The following is a 22,680-nucleotide window of genomic DNA, read 5'->3' on the forward strand; positions in this document are numbered from 1 at the left end:
AAGCTTACTTTAATCAGTCAGACATATATTGTTTACCTTGTTCAGGGGAAAAAGGTCAGCACCCCGAACTTCAAAATACACAGACAGAATTATCAAGACAGAAACAGATCAAGTAGACAGCTTTCCAAACTGTCCAGCCATTACATCCATACCCAGTCAACATCTGGGTTTCCACATCTAGGTTTTTCAAAGCCGGGGGACTCTCAACAACGGCTTCCCAGAATTCAGATCAAATCACAGAACACTTTTCAAAGTGAGTCCCAAAACAAAGCTACACATCAGGGCTTATATAGCCTTCTCCTGGCTCAGAGAATGTAACAACCTTATTGACCCACTGGCCAATCAAAAAGTATCTACTGAAAAACAAGCCTCCCACCCCAGGCTTCAGGTGCACTTTAGCCTAGGGGCAGGGAAAATCTTCCAAATTTGCATTCTCATTACACCAGGTCAGTGTTTTTTCCAGTGAGATATTACACATTGCCTTCTATTTTTTTCATTTGTTTGGATTTGTTTAATAGTATCTTGATTTCTCATAAAGTCATTAGCTTCCATTTGCTCCAGTCTAATTCTGAAGGAATTATTCTCTTCAGTGAGCTTTTGAAATTCTTTTTCTATCTGGCAAATTTGGCTTTTTAAGGCATTCTTCTCCTCATTGGCTTTTTGGGCCTTTTTTGCCATTTAAGCTAGTCTATTTTTTAAAGTGTTATTTTCTTCAGTGAATTTGTTGACTTGCTTTTCATGATTTCCTTGCATCATTCTCATTTCTTTTCCAATTTTTTCTCTACTTCTCTTACTTGATCTTCAGAATCCTTCTTGAGCTCCTCCAAGCCCTGTAATCAATTCATATTTTTCTTGGAAGCTTTTGGTGCAGGAGTTCTGACTTTGTTGTCTTCCTCCTGTTCCATACTTTGATCCCTTTTGTCCCCAAAAAAAGAATCTAAGGTATGATTGCTGTGCTTGCTTTGCTGCCTTTTCTTGCTCATGTTGCCACTCAATTACTTGACTTTAGAGCTCTTTGCCACAGTAGAATTCTGCTTCCAGAGAGGAGAGTTTTGTCCCAAATCACTGGGGTTTTTGCAGCTGCCAGAGCTATTAGTTGGCCGCCTTCTGTACAGCCCCCACAAGCTCTGGGGCACTGGTCGCACATTCCAGGACAACCACCAAAGACTGCGATCCAGATCCAAGCAGGTTAAAGCAAGAGCCATTACCCTCTGAATGATTGCTTGGTCCCCCTACAATCTGCAGGCTAGGAGCCCTGAAGCAGCCATGCTGCAGTGGCAGCACAGCCGCCATGCATCCACCACTTCTTGCCCCAGGGGCAGGGGGCCAGACCATGCTCCTCCATCCCCCCAAGTTTCAACAAAGTTCCACACCAATCTTTTACTCTGTCTTTGGCATTTATAGGTTGACAATTCTGGAAACTGCTATACCTGCTGGTGATCCTCTCTCCCGAAGTCCGCTCCAGCCACTACTGGTCGGGGCCACCTTGGGGCTAAAACACATGCTCACAGAGGGCTGGGCTCAGCTCCAAGCATGCTATGATGGACCCTTACTATAGGCCTGCCGGGCTTCTTTCAGTGAGAGATTTCTCTCTGTCACTTTGTGGGTTCTGCAGCTCTAAAATTTGTTTAGAGTCATATTTTATAGGTATTTGAGGTGGTTATCGGGGGAACTTACAGAGTTTTCCTGCTTCCATGTTGCCATCTTGGCTCCACCACCCTTAAATGTTCTTTCAATAATTCATTTATTCTTTCAATTAGCCCAAATGCTTGTGGATAATATGGAATATGATGTATCCATTCTATATTGTTTAGTATACAATACCTCTTCATTTTATTACCTTTGAAATGGGATCCACTGTCACTTTGAATCTGCATTGGGGTTCCATAATACAGACTTATGAGATCTAGAGTTTTACAGGTGTTTTTCTGGATTGCTTTCTTATAAGGACAAGCCACTAGTATACCTGAATAAGTGTCAATGCAAGTACATATAAATTTGCATCCTTTATCTTGTGGTAGTGGACCAATATAATCTATTTGCCAAATTTGGGCTAGGACCTTTCCTCTTTCCATTTCTCCAGTCAGTACCCAAGGAACGGTGCATTCCTTTTCCAATTGACATATATGACATTCCTCTGCTACCTGTTTGAACAATGAATGTGAGATAGTAATACCTCCATCTTATGCCCACCAGTGGGTGGCCTGGACCCCTAGATGGCCTGCCATTTGAGGGACCCATTTTGCCAATACTGGGTCATCAGTTGGTGTCAGTGTAGGAACAATATGTTGAGTAGCAATCTTTGCTAGTTGATCAGCATGTACATTGTACTCATGTTCTGGTGTGGTGAGGGCCACAGGAATATCTACACAGAAAACTGACAAATTAGTAGCCAAAGACATGTCCCATATATCTTCCTATAATTCTTTGCCCCAGACTTGTTTACCATGAATTTCCCAATTTTGATTTTTCTACTTGGGCATCCATGTAGCTAATCCATTAGCTACTGCCCATGAATCAGGGAATATATGACACTGTCCTCCTTGTTCTCTTTTTATGGATTGATGCACTGCTATAAGTTCAGCATATTGACTACTTCTACCTATCCAAGTAATTTCCAAAATGCATGGATTATAGGCTACCTCTTTCTAATGTCTTTTGTGGCCCAAATATTTTGCTGTCCCATCAGTAAACCATGCATGTCTCTTTTATTCTTCAATTAATCCATCATATCCCTCATTCCATTTTACAAAGGACTGTACCAACTGTTGCTTTGGCTTTTGACACTTAACACAAAAAAAACAAGCTGTGTGACTTGGGCAAATCACATAATCCCAATTGCCCTACTTTACCCCTCCAAAAAGCAAAAAAAAAATATGCCCCAGAAATATGATGCCTCCAATATCAAAATAATCCTATGAACTTTTGGACCTACTTCTTATTAGTAGGGGTAGGAAAATGCTGAATCTTTTGTTGGGCTTGTGGAAGAATCTCGCATAGTCCCTTTTTCCATTGTATACCCCAAAATTTTACAATTTGAGCTGGTCTTTGAATCTTTACAGGATTAATTTCCCAACCTTTGCTTTTCATATGCTCAATTAAAAGGGTCAAACTCCTCTCCACTTCTTTTGCATCTTTTCTCTGTATAGGGAAATCATCAATGTAGTGGGTAAGCTGTACACCAGGTAGCTTTAATCCATCCAACTGTTCAGCCACAATCCTATGACATATAGTGGGGCTATGCATGTGGCAAGTGGGTAAAAGTATATTGTCTGCCCTGCAAAGTGAAAGCGAACTGGTCCTATTGTTTAGAGTCTATTGGGATGGTGAAGAAGGCATTTGCCAAGTCAATAACTGCATACCAAGGAACATCATATTTATGGATCCTTTCTATTAATGTGATGGTATCTGGAACAGTGGCATACAAGGGAGGAGTCACCTTTTTTTTGGATGGGGGAAGGGAGGGCAATTGGGGTTAAGTGACTTGTCCAAGGAAACACAGTTAGTAAGTGTTAAGTGTCTGAGGCCAGATTTGAACTCAGGTCCTCCTGACTCCAGAGCAGGTCCTCTATTTACTGTACCACCTAGCAGCCCCCTTCATGTTCTTTCTTAGGTCACTGTGCAGTTTTCATTGTTAGTTTAACTTGTCTGGCTGATATTTCAGCCCTTCCCAGGCCTCTGTTGGTAATGAGAGTTCCATGTTTGAACATATCAGAGTTTCCATTGATAAGGGAGACCTCTGCCCCAGTATCTGTCCATGTTCTAGTTACAGTGGTTGATCCATTATTCCAATATATTGTTAAACCAATAGGGGGTTTGTAATCTCCTCTTTCTTTAATCTGGGCTGGGGCCTGGCCTATTTCCTATTCTCCCTGAAGATGTGGCAAACTTTGATACAATGATTCAGGAATATCTGTAGGGGTGGCTCCTACTTCCCTATTCAGTCTAATATTAAGTACCTTTTCTTGGTATATCTTATGCAGCTCTTCAGTTGAAATACCATTTATTCTTCTAAAATCAACCCTGGCTCTCAATAGAGCAGTAAACAATTATTTCTTGTCAATCTATTCTGGCTTTGAATCCACTGGCTATTTACTCTTCTCTCTAGAGGAAATTTATCTTTTCTCCATTCCCCTAAGTCACTTAACTGTGAAATATTATCCAACATCTCTGAAAGAGAGTGCCCTATTTTCCCAATTAGTAGAGTCAGAATTAAGTGCATATAAGGACTAGGAGCCATCTTCACTATGATATTTCTATGAGGAACTGCTAAGGGGATATTGTGATATGTATTTCCTTCTCCAGCCATGATAGCAGTTTTCATTACCTCCTCCTTTAGTTTACTCATACAGTCTCTAAGTCATTACCAAGGTCTGTCTCCACCAGGCCACATAGAGTCAGTAGGATATTACTTATTGCATCCCTCTGCAGCTAAAGCTAACAGCTTAGTTCTGTTGTTACCTCTTTGCATATGGTAATCCCTAAAATCTTGGTGTACAAAAGGATTCTGACTGATAGATATGAATTTTAAGCAATCCACACTATCCAGTGATACTCCTGCAGCTCCTTTGTCACTGATTCTTACCATCCAAGACACTAAAGACTCTCCCATTCCTTTGTAATGGACACCCAAGATATAACAGGAAAGCTAGGCCAATTATAATTTGATAGGAGTGTTTATTAACTGGCCGGGACTGCCTCTCAGACCGAAAGACAGACCCGAGCTTTCTGTTAGACAAAATTTTATAGAAAATGTGATTGCTAGCAATAGAATATGTTTCTAAGGGGTTAGCACCGTTTCTATTGAAGGAAAGCTTTCTCGGTATTATTCTTATTGAAGCAAAAATTCTCGGTATTATTCCTATTGAAGCAAAGCATTCTCAGTATTATTCCTATTGAAGCAAAGCATTCTCAGTATTATTCCTATTGAAACAAAGCCTTCTCAGTATTATTCCTATTGAAGCAAAGCCTTAGTATTATTTCTACTGAAGCGAAACAGACCTGAATCCATGGGAATCTGTGGCATGTTTTTAGCAACACAGGTGAAACATTTCTTTACTATTGGAGCCTATTAGGTGGTTTCCAAGGAACCCAGTAGGGGTCCCCTCTAGCAGGTTTAAGGGGACTTTGGTGTATAATTTCTGGTGTGCACTTCACCTGGGTGAATCAACTTAATATATCAGTAACCTCTTGTTGAGTGAAATCCTCAATTATCTTCCTGAACTCTGTTGGCCCTGATGGTTCTCTTGCTTTCTTCTTAGTATGGGGCAAACTTCTGCATTAGAAAACTCCTGGCACACATTCTCCTGGCAGTTGTCACGGCAACTATGCCCAGCCTGTACAAAAGTTGGCATGCTCATTCCTTCTGTTATTTTTTCACTTCATTTTAGTTAAATTAACAGTAGCTTGTTCTTGTACCACTTGAGACCCTTCCGCTTGCTCTTCCAAAGGAAAGCCCAAATGCTGGGGCACAGAAAAATTCTCTCATAAACCAGCCAACTCCCTTGCCATCTGAGCTTTCTCCTCCAGCAGCTTATCTCTACTTCTGCACATAAGATGATAACTTGTTAGCAAGGCCCAGTCTCTCCTACAAACCCCTGCCAGTTCTTTTCCTGGTTCTATTGGCATTCCTTGCAAACATCTTTCCAAATCTCTGGATTCTCCCTTCTATAGCTTCAGCTCCCAGTTTTCACAGAGTCCTGTGCTTTTAGCCCGTTCTTTTGCTAGGGAGGAATGAGGAAAATCTTCCCATCCTGGAACAGCCATTTCTCCCTCTAAAGCCCTCCTGCCTCCAAATAAAGGTCTGATATTTTGTGATCCCCTCCTCCTCACCAAATATAACATCAGTACAATATCCACTCTGCCCATAGTAGTTATGAATATGGTGGTACAGTTGTGAATCACAAAATGTAACAGGCTCTCCACATGGAGGAAAGAACCAAAGCATTTATTCAAATACCAGAAAGCTGAATCCCAAAACCAGAAAGCCAAATTCATCACAGTAACCACAGAGTTGGCACACATAATCAGTGCAGTGAGCACCAACATTCCCAAGCCTTCCCTCCATCAGGCCTTCAAAACAAAACAGACTCCCTTAAGCAAGAATGCCCTCTCTCACTCATGCTAGCTGCTTGCTTTCTTGGGCTCCTTCCTACCGTGTTTCCCCGATAATAAGACACTGTCTTATTAATTTTTTTGGACAGAAAAACACCAGAGGGCTTATTTTCAGGGGAGGGCTTATTTTAATGAACATTGACAGCAATTTGGTGATTACAAGCAAATTGTAATTACAGTGATTACAAGCAAATCACTGGGGAAGAACAGGATGACGCACTCACTGCTGCAGCTCTGATTGGATGCAGCTCGGAGCGCGGCGTGCGTTTCACCGGGGGGCTTGGGGGGACAGTGCATACAGAGGGTACCGTAATGTAGCGTGTAGTGCAGGGGATCACCTTCACTACAGTAGCAATCTCAATAGGGCTTATTTTCGGGGGAGGGCTTATTTTAGAGGAATCTTACACAGTAAGGGGAGGGCTTATTTTCAGGATAGGTCTTATTATCAGGGAAACACGGTATTACACCCTTTCAGCAAGCCCCTCCCCCTGTGGGCTCCATGTGATTACATTTGGCCTATTAAAGGAAGGGAAGGTCTTCAAATCCCCTTAGACCTATTAAGGGGCAGGGAAGATCTTCAAATCCCCATTACCATTACATCTCAGTTTGGGGCTCAGCTGACATCTTGGCCTAGAATATTGCTAAGAACTGGAACCCAAGAGGAGCCTTGGGGATTGCCATCTCCTGAACAGGGTCTCTAGAATCCATATTCTGCTCCTCACACTTACAGGACTTGGATTTTGAAACTGGTCTCTTCTCACAGTCTGTACATAGTATATGCCTCCTATGTCTATTTGCTTCTAAAATAGGCCATTGCTCTTGGAGGAATCAAATATAAAAATAAATGACCAAAGAGTCACTGCTATTAATTCTTTTTTTTTAAAGCAATCAGGGTTAAGTAATTTGCTCAAGGTTACACGGCCAGGTGTTTCTGAGTGGGTGCTAAGTGTCTGAGCCCGGGATTCGATCTCCAGGTCATCCTGACACTGGATCCGGTGCTCTTACTCGCTGTGCTACCTGGCCACCCCAACTGCTATTAATTCTTAAGCTACCAGACAGCTTACACAGGTTATCACAACCACAGTTAATTCTGAAAACATATCAAAGACCTTACACAGGTTATAATAAAAAAGTTTTCTTTATTCCATTGGAGGAAAGAAACTAGACACACGTGCCTCTCTAGGAGGAGACCTACTTTACTGAGGGCAAATCTAGATACATATAGCAATGGTTATGAAGTGAGCTGGAGCCCTGACAATAAGAGTTAACAGCAATAATGAGACAAGTTTGATTCACAGCAGGGCTTCATGACTGGATCATGGCTCCTGAAGGTGGCTGTCTGAGCTCAGAGACCACCTGGGGCTCATGTGAAACACTTCTGGGATTGTGCTGCAGCAGAGGTTATCTAGAGGCTGAGTACAAAGGATTGTTGTTATGTCAAGCTCAGGGCACAGCTTGCTTTCTGGGCCTTAGCTCTGGAAACCAAAGTGTCTCCTAATAGTGAAAAGAGAGGGTTAGTCTTGGCATGGGGATCCTGACAGGGGGAAGTAAAAGGAGGAAAGAGATACCTCCTAACCACCTCCCACCCCCTTACTGTACTCTCCAAGAAGGGAAAAGGTAAAGAGTAAGAATAAGTTATTCCATAGCAGACTTTCATTTACACTGATTCTGAAGTCTGATTGCTAGCAGATTCAACTCCTCTCAGTCCTTGCTTTTTGCTAAGTAGGTGGAAAAAAGGATACTGGCATATCCATCTTCTTTGCCAGTTCTTATCAGACCTTCCTGACTCTTTCCCAAGCAAATATATTGTTAAGTTGTGACTAGACCACTCAAGATCTGAAAAGGACTAAGTCTTACAAGTTGGAAATGCTCGTACTCCAATCTCAAATGCAAGCTTTACATCTCTCTGTCTGTTACCAGACCTTTACATCCTATAGTTTCATCAATCAACCCAGGGGACTTGATTGTATTGACTGACTGCTACAAGTGTAAGTTAATAGAATAAGAAGCTACAGTGCCAAGATTAATTCTAAAACACAATTTTGGTCCCTGAGAAGAAACAATGAAACACAATCCCCTCCCCACCTTTCCTCTTGGCAACATGCTGTCAAAATTGGCCTTTTGGTTGGTACATTTTGCTTTATTATTTTTTTGTAACAATAAATGATCACCTAGAACCTTCCCTACAGTTTTGGGGATAGAGATAGCAGGGTTTGGATGAAGGAAGAATTAAGTGAGTTTTACTGAGAGGTATGAAGATATATTAAGATTTTTTTTCATTATGACAAAACCTGAAGTCTGCAAAGATGAATGGGGCACAGTTCGACATCTTCAGAACCCTGACTCAATTAAAGAACAATGATGCCAAAACATGCTGATGCATGTTAGAGTGAGAAAAGCCCTGAATTTGGAGTCTGAGAACCAGAGTTCATACCCGTGTTTCCCCGATAATAAGACACTGTCTTATTAATTTTTTTGGAAAGAAATACACCAGAGGGCTTATTTTCAGGGGAGGGCTTATGTTGTCCTGCCTCAGCTCTCCTCCGCGGCACTGCTCTCAATGGCTCCAGCAAGCAAATCACTGGGGAAGAACAGGATGACGCGCTCACTGCTGCAGCTCTGATTGGATGCAGCTCGGAGCGTGGCGTGCGTTTCACCGGGGGGGGGGACGGTGCATACAGAGGGTACCGTAATGTAGCGTGTAGCGCAGGGGATCACCTTCACTACAGTAGCAATCTCAATAGGGCTTATTTTCGGGGGAGGGCTTATTTTAGAGGAATCTTACACAGTAAGGGGAGGGCTTATTTTCGGGATAGGTCTTATTATTGGGGAAACATGGTAGTATCATCGATTCAGACTTGAAAGGTCAAGTGACTTGTTCAAGATGATATAGATAGCAAGTGGCACAGCCATTGTAATGGAAATGCAAATTTAAAGATCTTCCCTGCCCCTAGGCTAAAGTGCACCTGGAGCCTGGGGTGGGAGGCTTGTTTTTCAGTAGATACTTTTTGATTGGCCAGTGGGTCCAAAAGGTTGTTACATTCTCTGAGCCAGGAGAAGGCTATATAAGCCCTGATGTGTAGCTTTGTTTTGGGACTCACTTTGAAAAGTGTTCTGTGATTTGATGTGGATTCTGGGAAGCCGCTGTCTGGAGTCCCCCCGGCTTTGAAAAACCCAGATGTTGAAACCCAGATGTTGATTGGGTATGGATGTAATGGCTGGACAGTTTGGAAAGCTGTCTACTTGATCTGTTTTTGTCTTGATAATTCTGCCTGTATACTTTGAAGTTTGGGGTGCTGACCTTTTCCCCTGAACAAGATAAATGATATATGTCTGACTGATTAAAGTAAGCTTGTTAACCCATTTTGAGTTGCTTTCCTTTATCAAAGCAGATCCAAGAACCTGTGGTGGCAGCGACCCTGAGGACACTTGGGGTGCTTGCTGCTACAGCCACTTATTAAACCAAGCTTCTATAGTGTTATTTGCCTCTGCACCTGTGATCTTAGTTAAGTCTTCTCTGGGCCTCAGTTTCCCTATTTGTGAAATGCAGGGCTTGTATTTGATAGGTAAATGATCATGATCATAATATCGAGCATGTATGTAGTTCTTCAAAGTTTGCAAAGTACTTCATAAGTATTATCTCCTGCTCTCTACCCATCCCTGGGAGGTAAGAACTGTTATCCCCATTTTACAAATAAGAAAACTCAGGCATATAGCTACAGATAGATGGAAATACAAATACAATTAAATAAGACAGTCCCTACACTCAAGTAGTTTATATTCTATGATTCCTTCCAGGTTTAAATCCCAGGAACTGAATAGGAGATCCTGTGGGGAAGAAAGCATTTACACATTCTTCCCACTAGGATTTTTCTACTTAGAACCCGGGAAACAGTTTTAAAACATATTTTGATATTTAAAACAAACTGTATTAATTTATTTCAGTCATCAGTTTCCTTTGTAACTGTATGTAATTTATTTTGTTCATTTGAACATATTCTAAGAAAGGGTCCATAGATTTCACTAGGTAGCCAAAGGTGTGACACACAAAAAGATTAAGAACCTCTTTCCAAGGCTCTTTAACATCTAAAAATCAAAAACAATGATTAAAAAAAGACCTTCGGGTCAGCAAAGTATGTGTCAAATATCATCCCATTTCATTCACACACACACACACACACACACCCGGGAGGTAGGCACTAGTGCTGCAATAGTCCTGGCAAACTCCTATAGCGGCAAGCACCCCAGTGTCCCCAGGGTGGCTGCTCACACAGGTTCTTGGATCTGCTTTGAAAAAGGAAAGCAACGCAAAATGGGTTAACAAGCTTACTTTAATCAGTCAAACATGTATCATTTACCTAGTTCAGGGAAAAGAGGTCAGCACCCCAAACTTCAGAATATACAGACAGAATTATCAAGACAGAAACAGATCAAGTAGACAGTTTTCAAATCTGTCCAACCATTACATCCATACCAAACAACATCTGAGTTTCAAAGCCACGGGGCTCAGGGCAACGGCTAGCCCAGAGTTACATCAAATCATAGAACCCTTCTCAAAGTGAGCCCCAAAACAAAGCTACACATCAGGGCTTATATAGCCTTCTCCTGGCTCAGAGAATGTAACAACCTTATTGACTCACTGGCCAATCAAGAAGTATCTACTGAAAAACAAGCCTCCTACCCCAGGCTCCAGGTGCACTTTAGCCTAGGGGCAGGGAAGATCTTTAAATTTACATTCCCATTACAACTCCCCACCCCGAACTTTACTTCAAACTTCCAACGAGGTTCATTCCCTCGGTTTTCTGGGTGAACCAGCTCTACTCAGTTAAATCAAGAGGCTTTTAATTGTGGCATAAGCTCAAACCTTCAATTTTCAGTTATCTTTCACCTAGTCCACCCAGTCTTTATCTGGTGACCAAATCTTAATTCCTTTTCCACCCCTTCCACGTGGCCAAGGTCCCTGCCCTTTCGGGTCCTTTTCTGTTACCTCCCCGTCACTCTCGCCTAATGACCACTTCAGTCCAAATATTCTCACAAATCTTTTTTCTAAAATCGCCCCACCCAATCGGTCTGCTAATAAACCTTGAAAAAACGATTCCAATTCATTCCTGGAAGGACCTGCCTCACTTACCCTTGAATTTCGGCTCCCAGCACCCCGAGATCTCAACACTATTACTCTCCCATTTCACAGGTAAGAAAATCGGGGTGTAGAGAAATGGAAACTCGATCTGGGTCAGCCAGTTAATAAGCGCTAAAGATCATGTTTCAATTTAGATGTTACCGACTCCAGATCTAGGGCTCTTTTCCACTGCGCCACCGCCACCGAGGTGCCTTTGCAAGAGTAAGAGTTTTAAGTTGGGCTATTAGGGACTGCTTCTTCTAGGACAGGACTAGACCCCCTTCTAATTAGGGAAAATGTGGGGAATGAATCGGGAGCAGGGATGGAGCGGTTTCAGCCTCAGCAGAACACTTTGGAGGTGCTAGCCCTACGGAACCGCTGTCCTCCCAAGAGGGTTAGTGACAGCCTCAGGGTGTGACTAAGGCCAGCCCAAGCCCTAGCGGTAAGTCGGTAAAGCAAGGGAACCGAAAAACAGTATTAGAGGATGTGCCCACTCAGCAAAACGCTGTGGGGAGGGGGTGGGGCTCTAATATTGTCCCTTCCCCTCCCCGCCTCAACCTCTATCTCCACTTCCAGTGTAACCTATGGTCCGCCCCACCTCCCTGATTGATCCCAGGGCACTTATCTGCCTTGGTGGGTCTGCTGTGGGATACTCCTAGGAACTGACTAGAATTAGAGGTGAAGCTACCTTTTAAAGAAGGCTAACTTTTCCTCTCTCATTTTACCAAGGAGGAAACTGAGGCTACGAGGTTAAAAAACTTGCCTTTGTCACAGAATTTAAAATGATTTGCCCAAGATCACTTTGGTATTTTATTTCAGGTCTTAGGAATCCCAAATTCTTTCTTTGCCCTGCACCAAATCAATTCAACAAGCATTTATCAATCGCTTACCGCGTGCCAGATACGGTGTGTTAAGTGCTGGGGATATGTACTTGCTCTTAAGGAGCTCCCAGTCTTGCCTTGAGCAATCAGCATTCAAGAAAACTAACAGGATATATACAGGATAATTTGGGGGTAGTTGCAGAGGAAAAGCAATACCATTTAGGAGGGCTTGCAAAAGGTGGCACTTTAGCTGAGACTTGAAGGAAGCCAGGGAAATGAAGAGGCAGAGATGAAGTCTCTGTGCCAGGTTTGGGGGAACAGCCCCCAAAAAAGCAGTCAGGTAATGGCAGTGCAGTCAGGAAATGGTAGTTTTAATTTGCCTACTTACTAAATGCTTTTGCTGAAAACTAATTGTGTCTCTTGGTTTACTGCTGGGAACATTAATTCAGGTTTCATGAAGTATAGGGTCTAGGTACCCTAGAATCTATGGGGATAACAGCTGCTTTCTGGGGGATTCAACAAGTAACATGTTTGGGAAGTCACTCAGACAGGGTGCATCAGTAAAAGTTTAGAAACAATCCAGATGTCCAAAATTATGGTTTACCACCTTGTATTTTTTATTAACATTTTACCGACATTCTTTTGTTTAATCTTCAAAATAATCCTGTGTGGTAAATAGTATTAAGTCCATTTTACCGTTTAGAACACAGGCTCTTAGAAACTGATTTTCTAATTGCCTTTATGAAGTATTTCTTCCACTACCAAAATGTCCCATCACACTGGATATTATTTAATTGAATCCTTGGAAAAGTAGTGTAAGATGTGAGTTGTCTTGGACATAAGTGTGCTTCCCTACTAGTACCCCAGGTTTATTGGGGGACTGTTTTGTAGCTACTGTTTTTACTCTGCCTAACTGGGAATCCCTTTGAACAAATTGTGGTAATACATTGTAGAATGCTTTTAGTTTAGAAGCTATAATTTTGGGAATGTGGATCTGCATGGTATCTTAAACCTGGCATAATTGTCTCCTGGTGTTGAAGGCCAAAGCTTATCAGGCTTCTACATCATGTCTGATATTGGAAAACACGATTTATTCAGCCATATAAATATAAGGAGGAGGGTATTTGGAAGGACACTGTGTTGATTTAGTTAAGCATATCTATGTTGGTGGTCCACCAGTCAGGCATCAGAGAGCAAGAAGTAATTTATACTGGGGACACCAGAAAGCCACATTAATGGCCTGAGCCAATTAAATATTGAGGTCAGTTTCAAAACCTTTTTTTAAAAAAAATTAAACGATTTATTTTTAGTTTTCAACATTTACTTCCATAGAATTCAATTTTTTTTCCCTTCTCCCCCTCACCCTTTCCCTAAGACAGCTTGCAATCTGATATGGGCTTCACACATATATTCCTATTAAACACATTTTCACAGTAGTCATGTTGCATAAAAGAATTATGATGAATGGGAAAAACCACGAGAAAGAAAAAATAAAAGAAAAGAAAATGTTTTGTTTTACTCTGCATTCTGAATCCAAAGTTCTTTCTCTGGATGTGGATGGCATTTTCCTTCATGTGTCATTTGGAATTGTTGTAGGTCCTTGCATTCTGAGAGGGGCTATGTGTATCAAAATCAGTCCTCGCACACTGTAGCTGTTACTGTGTATAATGTTCTCTGGGTTCTGCTCCCCTTACTCAGCATCATTCACATAAGTCTTTCCAGGTTTCTCTGAAGTCCATTAATGAAGTTCATTGTTTCTTATATCACAATTGTATTACATTACATTCATATATCACAACTTGTTTAACCATTCCCCAACTGATGGGCATCCCCTTGATTTCCAGTTCTTGGCCACCACAAAAACAGCTGCTATAAATATTTTTGTATATACAGGTCCTTTTCCCACTTCTAAAAGATCTTTGAGATTGAGCCCCAGAAGTGGTATTGCTGGGTCAAAGGATATGCACATTTTATAGCCCTTTGGTCATAGTTCCTAATTGCTCTCCAGAATGGTTGGATCAACTCACATTTCTGCCAACAATGAATTAGTTTCAATACCTTTTATAGAAAAACTAGCTTTGCTCACATGGAGTTGGACCTTAGAATATTGCTTCTATCACGCTTGGGGACCACAACCTATAAGTGTGAACCAGAGGCAAGGGAGTAGTCCCAGAGGCACTACATATATTTAGAAACTTTCCTATGGAACTGAAAATTTGTGTGTGGGGTGGGTGATTGTGGCACTAACACAATATTCACAGCAACTGTGAATATGCCAGCATAGTGCTCAATCACAAAATATAACAGACTCTCCATACAGAAGACATGAGAAAACTGATTTCTAAAACTAGAAAGCTGAATCTCTCATAACAGCAAAGAACTTAATGCACCATAACAGCACTGAGAGCTACACCATCCTTTAGCCTTCCCACAAACATTTAATCACAAGCCTAACTGTCTGCTTGTCTACAATTCTCTTTCCTCCCGCTGTACAGCTGTTCTAACTGGCAGCTTCCTATAGGCTCTGCTCCACCCTTCAGCAAACTCCTCCTACCACAGATTCCATGTGGTTACATTCAGCCTATTAAGGGGCAGGGAAGATCTTCAAACAGGAAAGGTCTCCAAATTCCCTTAGGCTTATTAAGGGGCAGGGAAGATCTTCAAATTCCCATTACCATTACAGTGATGGAGGGGGGGAGGTATAAAAGTAAACAAAGCTGTTTTAGATTTAAAGATTATACACATTCATTCTAAAATTCTAGTCTTAAAGAAAGAAAGCTGATTATACTTAAATAAAATACCTATAATATCATAACATACAATAAATATGTATATATGTTTGGTAGAGAGAGAGATTTTGTGATTGCAGGGGACATCACCCTATAAGAAAGTACTCACTTTTCCATATTTCTCTGAGTCTGAATAAAGCAGAAGATTGAATGGGGGGAAGAAAGGGTAGTGCTACTGGGAGAAAGAAGATAAACTACTTACAGAAATGGTAGGGGACTTTTATGGTGATGTGATGTCAGAACTGGCTGGGCAAGTCGAGCTGGTTGCCATGCTTGTGGCAAAGCACACCTCAGTCACACAGAGCATGGACGCCACCACAGTTAGCTAGTGCTTTGTATAGATTATGAAGCTGCCAAGACTGGCTGGAAGACAAGATACAGAACAAATGATTCCGTTTTGGAGTGGTGGAACAAGTAGGATGTCCAGGGAAAAGAAGTATGAAGCAGTCTTGAATGCTGCCTTCAATAAGCTTTCTAACTCTCCTCATCTGCTACTGGGATTTCCCATATTGGTGCCTGAGTTTGTTTATGGAGGGAAGAGTTCACCCTCTAGGAAGAGACAGGGTTTCCCTTTATGCAGTCCCATGCTAATTGAGGCTCACTTGTGGGCTCCGTTTCTGTTCATTACCTGGTGTCATAGACTTGGCATTCATCTTGCTTGTGGTGATGGGGTGGAAGTGATGTGCACCTGGAACAAGACGTTCTGATACTCTCAAAGTTGATCTCCCTGTAGGGATAAATATGAACCAAACCAGTGTCATCAAGTTGATTCTACCACAGTGTTTCTTGGTGTCATCCCTTTCTATGTTCATACAGCTGCTACTCTAATTTAGGCCCTCCCCACCTCTCACTTGGGTGATTTCTTTCACTTCCTAATTGCTCTTTCTGCTTGCAGTGTCTCCTCAGTCCAGTCTCCACAAAGCTGCCACATTGATATTCTTAGAGTTCAAATCTGACCATTCCTTTCTTCTCTCAAGAAACTCCAGTAGCTCCCTATGGACTCCAGAATCAAGAACAAACTGCTCTGTTTGACATTTAATATCCTTTACTGTCTAGGTTTGATTTAGTTCTCCAGACTTATATTATTCCTTCTTCATGAACTATGTGGCCCAACCACACCAAACTGGCCTGTTATTGTCCTTCATACATGAGATGTCATTGCCATGCCATGCAGGGTCCCCTGTGTCCTCCATGCACTCCTTTCTCACCTTGGCCTGGTATCAGCAGTTCCCTTAAATAAACCAAGTTGGAGTTTCTTTAATTGTATGCCAATGTCTTTGTTTTATTTTATTTTTCTAGTCTTACATTTATTTTGATCTTTGCTCCTACAAGTTAGGTGAAGCTGACTTTACATAGGCAGTTAATTCAGATAGGAATGCAACATTGGTAACCGGTTGTTATCTGCCTGTTAATATAGCTTAACTTTTATCCTGTGCCTAAAAGGATACCCTACCCAAAGAAAGTATTCATGATACATAGGCATGTTTTTTATAGGCATTAATTTTACAATCAGACAGTATGACCAGCTTTGGAAGAAAATATCATTTGTGGGTTTTCAAGTGAGTAGGCTTTGAGAAGACCAAAGCTGCAGTACCTGTTTGAATAAATAATATATGTTCTACCTTATTCCGGTTGGTAACATAGACATAATCTTAATGAATTTCTTTTACTCCCTTAGTTATTCAATTTTTTGATCTCTGTAGGTCTACTGCCTGAATTTAGTGATGCGTGTACATAGAGTTGTACTGAATTCCCGGCCTGGTATGTATTTACTTATGATTAACATATAGCTGTGGCTGCTTGTTACATCTTAACAAGATAGAAGTCATAATAACCGTTATTGACCTAAAATTTAAAAAAAAAAAGGGATAGAAAAAAATGTTGTGTTAAAACAGAAAATTGTCTACAGTGGTCTTTGTATTCCTTGCCTGGAATCATTTGTGATAATCATACTGTTAATAAGTAGAACAGATTCTTTTTATTTGTTCTTACTCAAATTTATTATGGGTATTTAAAATGCATTTTCCCACTTCCTAGAGAAAGCATTGATATACTTTGTCTAACTTTAATCATTGAAGCTTGAATCTAGAAGAGGTTCCAGAGGTCATCTAATTCGTCCCTTGAGAGGCTTTATATAATCTATAGGTTGTGTATTGGTAAATTCTCTTGATGGATCTATTTTTCCTATTCTACCCCGACTGACTATAGAATAGTTACTACTGTCTTTCATGTAACATCCTTCCTTATCTCATAGTGTCAAGAGAATTAAATTTGTATTTAGATGACCTGGTTCAAATCCTGGCTCTACCACTTATAACTTTGTGACTTCAAGCGAATCACTCACTTCTAGGGACCTCAGTTTCTGGGTCTATCAAATTAAGAGATTGTATTATAATCCTCAGAAGTTCTCAAAGTATGGTTTGGGGTCCCCTGAAGGGTTCCAGGTCCAAACAGTTTTCATAATAGTACTGAAATGTTTTAATTTCTAATATGGTAAAAAATGCATCAATATAGCCCACACAAACAAAACATCTGTCTGGTTTTAAACTGTATATGTCAGTCTGTCACTAAACATTTATTAAGTACTTACTATTTGCTAGGCAATGTGCTAAGCACTGGAATATGAAACTGTGAATCTCCATTTAATACCACTTCCTTTAAAAAAGCATTCAAATAATTTTGCATATTAACTTTCAAAACTGGCCTCATTTGTTCTTCCTTCTGAATTTCCTTCTGTTCCCTCGTTGCATGTAAAAAAAAAAAAGGTGCATCAATAGGGTTTATTTCAACCTCTCCCCTTTCTCTCAATTAAAAATGAAGAGAAAGTGCAGTGGAAAAAAATAATGAACTATTCAGGAGACCTGGGTTTGAATCCTGGCTCTGAAAGTAATTATATGACCTTGGCTGTGTGACTTAATTTTTCTGAATTGCTCTTTCCTTGTCTGAAAAATTAGGACAATAATTTCATTACCTACCTCACAAGCTTAATGTGAGTTATTTCTGTTACTATTCTAATTTGTATTTCATCCGCAAATGAATAGAGGATAATCCAATTTATCTATCTACATCTCACACTAAGCTCTGTATAAATTCATTTTGTATGCAGTTGCTTTTGGATGTTGTATCAATTCTTCTGACATCTTCCTATAGCTTTTTGCCAATGATTTGCCCTGTCTCTCTACTTGTCAAAGAGATTAAGCGCTTAACAACCAGTGTGATTTTGGGTCTCTTTTAGTCTCTGTGTTCTGGTAATTATTTTATATCCATTAAATTTCTAAAGAAAACAGAAGTCCTTGCAGACAATCTTATTTTGAAGTCGATAGTTTGGTTGTTTGGGGTTTTTGTTTTATTTTTTAATCTCTTTTTAAAAAAATTTATTTCCTATTAGTTTATAACATTGAGTTCTACAAGTTTTTGAGTTCCAAATTTTCTCCCCCTCTACGACGTCATGCAACCCAATATGTGTTCTGCATATACCTTCCCAGTAAACATTAGTTAAGTTGTAAAAAATAATTATAACCAATGGAATGAACAACTAGAAAAAAGAAACTGAACAAAATGGAAAAGAGAGAGAGTAAGTAATTTTGCTTCAATCTGCATTCAAACTTTGTAATTCTTTCTCTGGACGTGAATAACCTTTTCAATCATGAGTCCTTTGGAGCTGTCTTATAACCTTGCATTGCTGAGGGAGCCCAGTCTATCAGTCAGTCATCACAAATGTGTCTATAATTGTGTACAATGTTCTCCTGGTTCTGTTCTCCTCACTTAGCACCAGTTTATATAAGTCTCTCCAGGTTTTTATGAACTCTGTCTGCTCCTCATTTCTTATAGCACAATAGTATTTCATTACATATACCACAACTTGTTTAGCCATTCCCCAATTGATGGGCATCATCTTGATTTCTAATTCTTTGCCACCACAAAAAGAGCTGCTATAAATATTTTTGTACATATAAGCATATAAGGCCTTTTCCCACTTGTATGATCTCTTTTGGATATAACCCTAGAAGTGATATTGCTGGGTCGAAGGGTATGCAGTTTTTTGTTCCGTGTTGTTCTCCAGAATGTTGGATCTGTTCACAACTCCACCAACAATGCATTAGTGTTCCAAATTTTCCACATCCTCTCCAGCATTTGTCATTTTCCTGTTTTGTTGTCTTAGCCAATCTGACTGATGAGATATGGTACCTAAGAGTTGTTTTGATTTGCATTTCTCTGATCAATAGTGATTTAGAGCATTTTTTTCATATGCCTGACAGCTTGTTTTAAAACATGGTTTATAGTTGCTGCAATCATATATAGTGATTGGTCTTTCACTTTCACTTCTTCCACAACCCATGGAGAAGCTTTAAAAATATGGTATTCTTATATATATGAAGTCAGGAAGACCTCAGTTCAAATCTGACCTCAGACACTGGACACTTACTAGCTGTGTGACCTGGGGCACATCACTTGGGCCAGCCTTCCTTGCTCCAAAAATATATATATATATATATATATATATATATATATCTGTGATCTGTGATTTCATTATATTGTCCATTTTAATTTAAAATGTGAATATCTACACATTCCTGGCTTATTTCTTATATTAGAGATTACGCTAAGAATCCAAAGAGTTAAATATTTCTTAACTATCTAAAAACTGCTCTCATTGTGGAAGCTGAAGGAAGTCACCTAGAATTGAGGACTTCTGTACTGTTATGATCTACATTAAGGTAAATTGAGACACAAAGTTTAAATCATGATCAATTTAATGGTGAATAATGAATTTGCCAGTAAATGGAGTCTCAGCCTCCTCAACTAGCTAAGACCCTGACTGAGGTGGACAGCCCTTTTTTATAGACAGAAAGAGGAACATCCCAGAAATAGAAGGCAGCATTGTAGGTGGGGGGACACAATATAATTGGCTACAGTGTCCATAGAATCATAGGCATGGGGGACAATATGCTTGACAATATGCAGGGCTAGCCACAACACCTCCCTCCCTTTTGATTGATGAAGTCTACCTGCATTCTGCAAGAATAGCTCAAGATTTGTAGATACCAAACCAAACTTTAGAGAAGGGCAATTACAGATAGTAGTACTTGTATCCTGCAAATACTGCTGGAGGAACAAAAATAATAGGTTACTTTTAACTAAGGTGACTCATAGCAAAGCTGAACTTTAGACTCATTCAGAAGGGAAAATTGAACTTCTAAAGACTTAGAGACTTGGCTAGTTACAAAATGTAGGCAGTGTTACAGAATAAAATAAATTTAAAACAAAGCCAGTCCATTAAAGGGTAAAATACATTTGGTTTTCTCAGTACTTTTAAATATTTAAGGAGTTACTGTGGATTTCCTCACTTGGTAGTCAATCTTCTAGTAGTCAACCTTCAGATAGATTGGTCCTGGGACCCAGTCTATATTGTAAGCTTGTATTCAAGCCTTTTCACCTTAAGTGAGTCCTGCCAGTACGAACTCCATTATGATATCCATAGTGTTCAAGGCATTACATTATTATTACAGCTATATTATGGCAAGTGGGAAGCTAGGTGTTGAAGTAGCTAGAGTGAATAAGGAAGGAATGAGGAAGACCCATCTTTGTGGGTTCAAATCCAGCCTCAGACACTTACTAGCTGTGTGATGCTAGGCAAGTCACCGAACCCTGTTTGTCTCAGTTTCCTCATCTGTAAAAAGACTTGGAGAAGGAAATGGCAAACCATTCCAGTATCTTTGCCAAGAAAACCCCAAATGGGGTCACCAAGAGTCAAAGTCACTTAACAAAGCGAAGCCCATGTTTTACTACATATTGACTGCTCTTTCTACTGAGTAGTGCTGTCATTTAATGGGTGGCTCACATTATTTGTTTTCCAATCACTGCACATAATTGTCTGGGCAGTTAGCTTTCTTCATCCACAAGATTCTTCCTATGTATATAGTTACACCGTATTCTTCTGAGTAATCATGGAATGTTGGTGATTTGAACATTACTCTTTGTTTCAGAGAAAAGTTTGAGGGTCACAGAAAGCACTGTCCATTTTTTCAAATATGGTCCGGTGGGATGGTTTTAGAGAAACCTGTGAAGACTTGTATGAATTGATGCTGAGTGAAATGAACAGAATGAGAACAATTTATATAATGACAACATTGTAAAGACAGTTTCTAAAGACTTAATAACTTTGGTCAATTCAGTGACCAACCTTGATTCTATAGGACTGGTGACAAAGCATACTACTTACCTCCTGACAGAGAGGGAATGGATTAAAGTTGCTAATGAGACATACATGTTTGGACACAGCTATTGTGGGAATTTGCTTTGTTTGACTATTCATATTTATTTCAAAAGTTTTTTTCTTCTTAATTTGAATGAGAGGAGGAGTTAAAGGTAGCGTTGCCATAAAAAAAAAAGATCTTTAAAACATGTCTTTGAAATGCTAAGAGGCAGACAGAGAAAGGCCAAAAGGATCAACAAAAAAGCTGGACAACTTTGGAAGTAATATGTTTAATATATACTTAAAAAGAAGAGCAATCTGCACGTAATGGAGATTTAGTTTCATGTACGATCCTGTCTGTTCTACTGAATATATGGAAGTGCTCATTTTAGTTTATGTCTGCAAAGGTCGGTATAAAAAATGGGGGGGGGAGTCCAATTAAAATCTGATCTGCTTTCTTTCTTCTATTCATTTCTGGGCCCAAATCATTTTCCATCTGCGGTGCCTGTCCAAGATATATGTCCTGATAGACTAACTCTGTAGGTTGTCCATTGTACTAAATATCATAGTCTTAACAATAGGCATTTAAAAAAAAAACGGTCATTTCCTCCCTCACAGGTAAGCAAAAAGTGCAGCTGAACGAAATAAATCAATCCAGATGGGGCATTCTTCATTTACTTGATTCTTCCTGTGAACTCTTTCCTGATTATGGATCTCATGTAGGAGACCCTGCTGTGTCCTAGAAATTGATGGAATCAGCACAAATGTCAGCCATAAATAGGATTACCTAGAAGATCTTACCAATAAATTTCATACTCTGTATTTTAGTCACAAATCCGCCAGAAACAAATTTTTTTTAAAAAATTAGACTATCCTAATTTAATATTTCTAGTTAGAAAGAAACACTGCCACCTTACTCTCCTGAAAATTTCTCTTGATCAAGCACTTTGGGTCTTATAGCTTTATTGTGGCAATAGATGAAACTCCAGAATGAGATAAAACATTGTTATGGTGCTCGGGTTAAAGTTTAATTAATATTTTACTTCATTAAATAGAACAGTAATTATTTAATTTTCTGCACATCCTTAAGGAATAATTTTCTTAAAATCATTTCAGCCTTCTTTGACCATTCCCTTTAAGGATTCTCCTTTCCAGCTGATTGCTGTTGCTAGGCAATTGCTGTACACTTCTTTCATCAACTCAATATCCTACTCTCCTCAGTAGCTCTTCCAGACTTCTTCATCCCTCCTTAAACCCCTCATGGCTTCCTCTCCCGAGACCCTCTTAGCCAAGAACCTTTTCTCATATTTTACTGAAAAAGTTGAGGCTGTTTGTATAGGGCTCCCTCTTCTCCCTTCCTCCTATCACTCAGATGCCTTCTGCTATCTCTTTGCCCTTGTCTCATGAAAAGTTGGAACTACTGAAAAGTATCTACATGTTCAAAAATATTTATAGCAGCCCTTTTTGTGGTGGCCAAGAATTGGAAATTGAGGGGATGCCCATCAACTGGGGAATGACTGAACAAGTTGTGGTATGTGAATGTAATGGAACATTATTGTGCTATAAGAAATGATGACCAGGAGAACTTCAGGAAAACCTGAAAATAATTCTATTAACTGTTGTTGAGTGAAGTGAGCAGAA

General features: G+C 40.0%; 1 protein-coding gene across 1 annotated transcript in view; it reads left to right on the top strand.

The window, feature by feature from the left end:
• Positions 1 to 11,116: 11,116 nt before the first annotated feature.
• The window catches only part of LOC138164393 (prostaglandin reductase 2-like), a 42,009-nt gene continuing 30,445 nt past the window's right edge, over positions 11,117 to 22,680 (top strand). The window contains exons 1-2 of the mRNA XM_069092166.1: positions 11,117 to 11,305; positions 16,547 to 16,604. Of these exons, the coding sequence (XP_068948267.1) occupies positions 16,568 to 16,604 (37 nt within the window). The 5' untranslated portion in view covers positions 11,117 to 11,305; positions 16,547 to 16,567. The remainder of the gene's footprint in view (positions 11,306 to 16,546; positions 16,605 to 22,680) is intronic.

The sequence above is a fragment of the Petaurus breviceps genome, unplaced genomic scaffold (assembly GCF_028583685.1).
Source record: "Petaurus breviceps papuanus isolate PSGF00001 unplaced genomic scaffold, PetGlider_PUasm1.0 189, whole genome shotgun sequence".
Taxonomy (NCBI): domain Eukaryota; kingdom Metazoa; phylum Chordata; class Mammalia; order Diprotodontia; family Petauridae; genus Petaurus; species Petaurus breviceps.